Source organism: Anabrus simplex, chromosome 1, assembly GCF_040414725.1.
Source record: "Anabrus simplex isolate iqAnaSimp1 chromosome 1, ASM4041472v1, whole genome shotgun sequence".
Classification (NCBI taxonomy): Eukaryota; Metazoa; Arthropoda; class Insecta; order Orthoptera; family Tettigoniidae; genus Anabrus; species Anabrus simplex.
The window spans coordinates 708,104,756-708,113,624 of record NC_090265.1 but is presented as its reverse complement, the minus strand read 5'-3'; the positions used below and the strand labels follow the sequence as shown (position 1 = coordinate 708,113,624).

The 8,869-nt window shown below is 37.4% G+C and overlaps 1 protein-coding gene across 1 annotated transcript in view; it reads left to right on the top strand.

The window, feature by feature from the left end:
• The first annotated feature begins 8,520 nt into the window (after nt 1-8,520).
• The window catches only part of LOC137503021 (polyprenol reductase-like), a 28,536-nt gene continuing 28,187 nt past the window's right edge, over nt 8,521-8,869 (top strand). Inside the window, exon 1 of the mRNA XM_068230400.1 lies at nt 8,521-8,708. Coding sequence (XP_068086501.1) covers nt 8,521-8,708 — 188 coding nt within the window. The remainder of the gene's footprint in view (nt 8,709-8,869) is intronic.

The window sequence follows — 8,869 nt, the reverse complement described above, 5'->3', positions numbered from 1 at the left end:
TCCTTTTCTATTTTCAAGAAAATTGCAAAGGCTTTCAGACCGTGGCTGCTGTCCAGCAAGCACGATGTTTTCTCTTTAGTCGTGAGGCGCTCGGACTGTGGCAGCAGAGCCCTGAGTAGGTCCACAGACTTTGCAAGTGTGCGGGAGGAGCCAGAAGGATGGCGTTGGCTTGTCAGGGGAAGGAAGAATGCAGACGGGTGTATTGTACGCGAACCTTTTCTTGATCCCAAGTTCCCATTCAGCACTATGGAGTTCAGGGATCAAGAAAAGGTTCGTGTACTATACGTCTGTCCGGCAGAACCCTCAGTAGGTCCCACGAGTTAACAAGTGTGCAGGGTGCGAGAGGAGACTGGGAGGATAATATTGGCTTGTCAGGGGAAGGAAGAGTGCAGGTGGGTGCAAGCGCTGAACAGCGGAGCCCTCCGCAACACCGCCAACCACTTTGCAATGTACCTAGGCTTTTTCCCACCATGTTGTTAGAGATTAATTTCAAAACATTTTACAAAACAATGAATTCCATTATACTGACTATTTAAACGATTCAGTTCATTCAAGAAGCTAAAATTAAGATTCGAAATGTAACCATAATGTGACGGCACTAATTTCTAGGGTGGTCTAATTGTTAAATACGTTGTCATGCTTTGAAATTTGACCAAGGAGAGATAAAATTCGGGAGTGCAGTATTTGTTTTCGTGAATGTTGTTATCTCTTGTGATTGTGATCAGTGTAACAGTGCAGTGTCATAGTAGTCGGGATTACATTAGGTGTTTGCCTGTTAATGTGTGTGCATAAATGCGATTGTAGTGTAGTTAATATTGTAGTGCAAGCAGATTTCTATTCAGCCAGTGTCATCGTATTATTATTATTATTATTATTATTATTATTATTATTATTATTATTATTATTATTATTATTATTATTATTATTATTTATCTAAAAGTATCGTGGTGCTCGTCAATGAAAACTGGACCGATTGGGGAGGGGAAAGAGATGGCGGTACAGCCCTGCCAGAGTAATTTGTCACGAACCGCCACTGCTGGGTACCTAGGAAATAAAAAAATCTGATTGTGTTATAACCTTGCAGATCATCCTGTTCTGTTCTGCCAAGACACACTCCCTAATTCTGTAGTGAAGAAGTCTGCAAACTCTTCGCGAACTTCCTTAGAGGGAAGTGTATTTCTCCTTGGTATCCTTCGTAAAGGACGAAGACCCTTCACTCCTCCTTCATTCCTCCACATTCCAGGAATTGTGGTACCAGTGTCAGTATCTTCATAGTCAAATTAGCCTGTTGGAGAATACGCTGCCCTTGACGAAGTACTTCGACGGAGAAAGTTGTGCAAGACTGTGCTTGCCATCACCACAGAAATTGCAGTATTCACTGAAACTGCCATAGGTTTTCTGAAAAACCCTGAACACTGAGGACAGAATTCCAAAAGCATTTTCCACAACATTTCGAGCCCTTGAAAGCCTATAATTGAATATTCTTTCTCGTGATCCTTTCTGATGTGTTCCGGAAAATGGTTTCATGATATTTCTTGTCAGTGGAAATGCTTCATCGGTGACTATGACATACGGTACAGAATTCAGCCTGCCTGGTAATGGTTTCTCTTGCGAAAGGTTTAGGCCATTGCTTTCAAGTGACGTATATAGTGTTGTATTCCCGAATACTCCAGCATCAGAAATTCGTCCTTGGCAGCCAATGTCTACAAAAATGAACTTATATGAAGCGTCCACGTGTCCTAGGAGAACAATACTAAAGTGATTCTTGTAATTGTAGTAGAGAATTCCACTGTTGATTGGTGCCTGGAGAACCACATGTTTTCCATCCATCGCACCAACACAATGAGGAAAATTCCACTTTTCACGAAATTTCTTTTCCTTTTCTGATCAGTATTCTTCTGAAAATGTTACCTGAAACAAATATTGACATCATATGCATATACTGTACAAAATATAATAAATATAGTTGTAATTGCATTAATTGTGTTATTTTTATAATGCAGGAAACAGTCTCTTCAAATGGAAGAGGTAGGTGATGATAGTGCAGTGTTCTCCCCAGAAATTTTTTCAGCCGGGTGTCAGGAATGAGTATTAATATTATGTAATGAGCACATATCTATGTTATACTAGCCGGACGGTGTGTAGAAACGGCAGGGCAGTTCGCCCATTAAAAACGCCCTAGGGAGAATACCGCAGTGGTAATGATCATCTAGTACGGTAGACTGAGGAGGTAGCTCATCCTCAAAGTTTTCTAGAGTTTACCGCAGTCAGGCGTCTAATAAAGAGGAAATACCCTCAAGATGAAGATCTCTCTGGCGGTCTGGGCCCTGTTTCATAAAACATCTTTCACTAATATTATTAGTAAGAAACCAATAATATTAGTAATTAGTTTATGAGTCTAAATTATTAATAGATATTCCTAATTATATTAGTAAATTGTTTCATAGACAAAATGACTAATAAAAGTTACTCATGTTATTAGGATTATTTCCGTGAGTGTATTTTGACTCATAATTTAATATTATTAGTGAAACTAAAGTGAGTGGTGTTTTAATATTTTGGCATAACATCATGAAGATCACTGAAATGTTCAATTCTGATTCAAATAGTGATAAGGAACGAGTGTAGGTATTCACCGTTCAATAAATGTTACGTCAAAGACAGCCTGTACTGCCATATAACGAACATATGAATACAATGGGAGATTTAGGTTAGATTACAGAACTTTTGAGTTTTTGCTTGATAGGATTGGTAATAGAACGTTCCACTGCAAGGAATGAAGCATAACCTTAAAATAGCAGCTTCGCATTGCACTCCACCGGTTGGTAGTGATACACAGTATCATTGTGTTTCTCTAGTGCAGTTCTGCTCGGACACTCCAGGTATCCTTTGAAATCTTGGTTTATATCACAAGTAAACCAAGATGATGGAGGTGATGATTATTATTTTAAGAGGAAGTAGGTTACAACTAGGCAACCATCATCTATAATAACACTAATCAGATAGAAAAATGAAAAGGATCCGACATTTTAAAAATGAAGGTATCGGGCAAAGAAAGGGAAGGGCCACGAAGGGCGTGAAAATGGAAGACTCTTTCGGCCTCGCAATCTAATACTGTAAGGGTCGGAAAAGAACAAGTGTTGAACAAGGGAGGTCGGAAAGGAAGATGAAAATGAGCCTGGCACAAGTAAGTTGAAGCAATGGCAGGACTCATTTCAGTGCCCGGTGTTCGCCAACCCACGCTCCCAAATTGAGAGCCCTGGGACCCCTTTTAGTCGCCTCTTACGACAGACAGGGGATACCGTCGCTATTATTCTACCGCCCCCACCAACAGAGGGTAGCAAACAAAGATTTTGCTAGTCCATCTCAACAGAGATTTTTAAGAGCACATGAAATAAAAAAGTAAAAGGAACAAGGAGGGTTATAATGTGCAAAAGGCTGTGAATAGTTGACGCTTTAAGTCAATCACTTTCCGCAAAGAAACTTACTTCTCTCACATTATTTACACTTCTCTTATCCATTTTCATATGTATCAAAGTCACAATAACGAAAATATCAAGTGAGCCTCTCGAACATGTGCATTAATAGTCGGTTGTAGTCAAGCATTAACCTACTGCTAGTAACAAGCCCAAACCAAAAACATGTACAAGAGACCGATTCTAACCTCCATATGGATCAGCTGACTAATGAAGTAATATTATTAGTGAAGATATTTTATTAGTCATGTGTAAATCTTTATGAACCAGAATTTGGTTAACTAACAATTATTTTTATGAGTTCTAATATTATTATTTAGTTTTATGAAACAGGGCCCTGGAGATAATGAAGAGTATTAAGGAAGCAAAGAAGAAAAATTTGCAGGTAGCAAGCAAAGATCAATTTATGCGATGTTTTCGGAGAACTCGTTGTTGCCTCTTAACAAATACAGTACTCAACTGCAAGAGGTGAAGGTGAAGGTCGAAGTGGTCCAGGAAACAATGAAATTTAATTAATATTCAGAAACTGTTTTTGAGACAAAAATATCTCAGTTAACTGCGGTACCGTCTACTGAAATTACGTTATGTTGCAAAAAATTAATGAAGGATAGTTGTGTATTTGATTAAATACAAATTCTATAAAATTATTCACAATGATATCAATGTGTTAAATTTACCTGCATATGTTCTTCCACTAAAGATGATATAATTGCTTCGCATACTTCAGGGATAATTTTTGAGATTTGTTGCTTGGATACTTTCACCAAATACATGATGCTCGTGTAAGAATCTCCTGAGGCCTGGAAACGCAGAGTTATCCCAAGACATAGGTGAGGTGGAATAGCTGCTCGTAACTGTGTGTCCTCCTTTCTTATGGTAGGAAGTTTTTTTTTTCCAAAACTACATTAAAATCATGCTCGGACATTCTCAGAAAGTTTTTAAATCCGAACCTGTCTTCTACTTTTAGCTCATTCAGAATGTCACCCACATTGTGCCTTTTATTGAGATATTGTCGTACCCACATTCTTCTTCCCTTCCTTCTCAAGATCTTGTAAGAAGCAACAGTGGCAATAACAAAGGCCAAATTCTCTTCATCTGAGTCCATTATCCTTGTTTGAAAGTACTAGACACCAACTAAATGTATTGCCACAAATTTATATGATGAACTGACAATAGAAGACACCACCTGAATGTGTTACCACAAACTGATATGAAGAACGACCTTTATATAAACAAAGGAAGTAAAGTTTATTAAGTGTGGACACAATGTTAAATGAAACAGTATTTAACATTTAACATGTTGATGGTGTCACCAGTTAACATTTAACATGTTGTTGTTAAATGTTAATCAGTGGAGACCGGCCTTAAGGAGAACATCCCTCAATAACACCCATCGTATATCAATTACGAGATCGTTCACGATACTTTTTAACCTTTATGATCAATATAGTTCAGTGGAATGCCAGGAGCTGTTACTGTGAGAAAAATTCAAATCTTCTGCGGCTTGAAGATAAGTTCGCAACACACGTTTCCATTTTTTACATATTTATCTAAAATAATATGAAATAACTTTGTCTCTACACAAGAATCTACCAAGGCTGAATAAGTTTTTGCGCATTCATTCATATTTTATTATTCTTCTTGAAATGTTGTGTTGGACTTCCTGTGAGTTTCGCCCATTCATACATATCCTCATACCGTTCTACCGTTGCCTACGAGATACACAAGGCCGGGAAATAGGAAGCAATTTGCCACTGAAAAAGCGGCCCGACCGTGTTCACGGCTTGGCCGCTAGATGTCAGGTTTCCGTTCTGTTCTTGGCGGACTTTTAACATTGTGATGTGCGGACTAATAGTGATGTTGTGTTGATTTTGTGCAATTTACTGTCAGTATTTTTTCTGTCGGTGTGTGTATGTGAGGTTGGGAAGATTGTGAACTGTTGTGTACCTCTTTGCACTTCCGATACTGCTAAAAAACAAGAAAATGTGACGTTTCATAGTTTCCCTTCGGAGCGCGGTTTAAGAGAGAAGTGGAGGCAAGATATTTCCAGGCAAGGTGATAAAGTAGGATCTCTTTGGGTACCTAACAATTCTTCTCGAGTGTGTAGCTTGCATTTTAATACGTCAGATTTTAGTGTAAGCACATCAATCAAGCGAATTCTTCCCAACAAAGTTCCTTCTATTTTTAGTGTGTACCCTGTTCATAAACAGAAAAGTAACAAGCGCAGGAAGGATCCAGCTCCCAGGAATGACGTACCATCAAAATTTAGTAGAATTTCTGATTCAGATAATGATATATCTTGAGAGTGAGAGTGCCTGAGGAGCAGATACACTGTGAAACCTGCCTACAAGGACTATCAACAGCCACCAGTGATAGTCCTCTAGCACACTTAATAAGAATGCAAGATCGGGGTGCCCTACGGTATCCATCAAGAAAGTTCGTGTATTTCCTAAGAAACATTTTAAAGTTCACATGTTCTGCTTTATGTTGCTTGGGAAAAACAAATCTCGTATAGAAACTAATTGTCTATGTTGTGCCAAAGTTCCTGCAACGCTTTAACTGTACTAGTTGTTGTGATCAGGAAAGACTAGGTAAAATAATGCTGACAAAGTTTCTAAAACCAATTCTGGACAATCAGGCGAAGGAAATTTTCGATCAGGATGATGCGTTCAAGAATTTTTCCCCACAAAGCACACAATCTGTTAATCAAGTACCATCGACGTCTACATCTGCTGATAATTCTAGCAGCGAATGGGTCCTTATATTTCAAACATATTTGGAAGAATCCAAGAAAAGAGAAACTGAGCCTCTGAAGAAGTTAAAAAAGACAAGATTAAAGGTTCTCCCAAGAAGAGGAATACTGCTAGAATCTCTTTCAGTGAGCCCTAATGCTCCATAAATACCAGAAGATGATACACGAGCGCTACAACAAAACAGACGTAAAAGGAAATTTTAGAAAATCTCTGTCCACAACTCAGCCTCCGATTTTGACCCAAGTGATTATGATGGGGAAACATCCGTACTGGTACCAGACAACTTAAGAGTGAACAAACATAAGCTATCTGTTGATGAGTTTGTGATGTGAACTTGATTTTTAATAAGAACACTAAAAAAGAAGTGGTGAAACACTATTACGGACAGATCACACAATAATATGTTTATAACGACAAAGTGACAGTGAAATTTCTAAAATAAATTTCCAAATATTTTGGTAGTGTGTAATGTTTCCAATTGTAGATGATGTTATGGAAATTGATGTGAAAGTAATTTTAACTAGTGCGCAGACAGTCAATGTGAGGAGAGGCGAATTTTCATTCCCCTTTGAAATTAAAAACTAAGTTTATGGTAGGGTCTGTGTCTAGTGTAAAATATGTTCAATTATGGTAAAATACATCATTATAAATAAATAATGGATGATCTAATTATACATTTGCAGTGTCCCTAGTTGTGCTAAAATAGGCAAACTTGAGAACAACAGGTGTTTTAAATCAGTGTCCCAACTTAGGATGTTACTTGGGACACCCATTAAATTCAAATTACTCTATTTCTGTATAACTGTAGAAATGATACCACCCCACGTTTAGGAAGTATAATTCTAAACCCAAGCTTTCAAACAGTTACTTTATCAAAAATATCATTTATATGGAAATGGCAAGTGTTTAAATCTATAAAGTGTCCCAAGTAGCCCCATGTTACGGTATCGTACACACATCTGTATACGTACAAGAAGTCGAACTAAAATATTGTAGCCAATAAGGAGAACTAAAACATGAGATGCTATAATGTCCCAAGTAGCCCCATGTTACGGTACGCAGATTCATAGACAAGACAGTTCTAGGTGTATTAGGTCGCATCCCTGCCGGTCCTCAAGATCGCGGCATCAACATGATTAGAAGACTTTTCCAAATTTCAAAATTGCGTACTAGGTGTAAAACCCGAGGATCGTGGCTAATGTATAAAAGATAAAACTGATGCGTGTTAAAGTAGGGGTTTTTCATTCCGATCACGTATTTTATATATGACCGGACGGATACGATTTCTCCCCGATAGAGAATATATTTAAGGTCAGAAGAAACTTACTTTAGGTGAGTTTCTCTCTCCTTAATTTTAAAAAATCAGATACATACATGTAAAGGGACCAGGTTTAGATCCTGGTACTTACAGATTTATATGTGAGACAAAAGAATATCTGAATAAGTGTTGCAGTGATTATGAATTGCCATCAGCATCAGATGTTCGGAATTATTATTATTATTATTATTATTATTATTATTATTATTATTATTATTATTATTATTATTATTATTATTATTATTATTATTATTATTATTATTATTATTATTATTATTATTATTATTATTATTATTATCATGGCCAAAGGGGATATATGACGGTGGCTTCGTATACAACCAGAACATCTTAACCGAGCACATCAGCTTCGAAGGATATAGTGATGGGAGGAGATTTTCGTAACACTTCTCCTTTGTCGGACTACCTGTTCTACAATTGGTGAGTGTTTAGTTAATTTTGTCTGTATGCTAGTTTGCTTCAATTCGGAATTAAGGGCATTTTAAACTAAAATTTACTGGTGAAAGATTTTTGCGTTGGCAAGGCTGGATGGTTGTGAGTGACTGGCAAGCAAGTGTCTACGTGTTTACATTTGTTTTTAAATACCGCGTATTTCAATTTTCAATGCTGCACTCGATCACGGTTTGTAGCATGTCACGATAAGCTGATGGCCAGAATGAATAGTAGAGGCGTATTAATATTATTTTTAATGTTCAAATGAAGAACTGTCATCCGTAATGAATTCGGAAAGTATTAGGTAATAATTATTGCGTGCCTCGGGTTTCAAGGAGCAGCTATGCCTTACACAAGGTGAAAGTATGGTAATCATAATTTAAAACTATGTTCACGGCAGTTCTAACTTGTTTTGCTTGGTGGGAAATATTAAAGCAGGACACGCTGTGTAAGATTGTGATTCACTATCGCTTCGAGCACACCGTGTGACAACATGGAAATCAATTCATTTGTCTCTCCTCTTATGGATTTGAATATAAACTTTTTGAAACTTTGCTTTATTTTCTTGACAGGCGGTATAGTTATTGTGAGTGGCTTAGTGAACACTGTTGAACAGTACTTGCCTGCATATCTTTCACAATCGTTTAGGTATGGCAAATTTGCCTACCAAGGAAGATCACCCCGTATAAAGCCAATTGAAGTTCCCAAAAGGTTAGTGATGTGTTTTTTTAAAAAAATGATTATTTAGAATTGATACTGTTTATGTTGGGTGTAAGTTGATTCTGCTCTGATCCGTAAATATTGATCTGTTAAGGTCCATTATTTCTGCTGTGGTTCTGTGATCCCATTTTACAAGCTTATTTCTTAGCAAG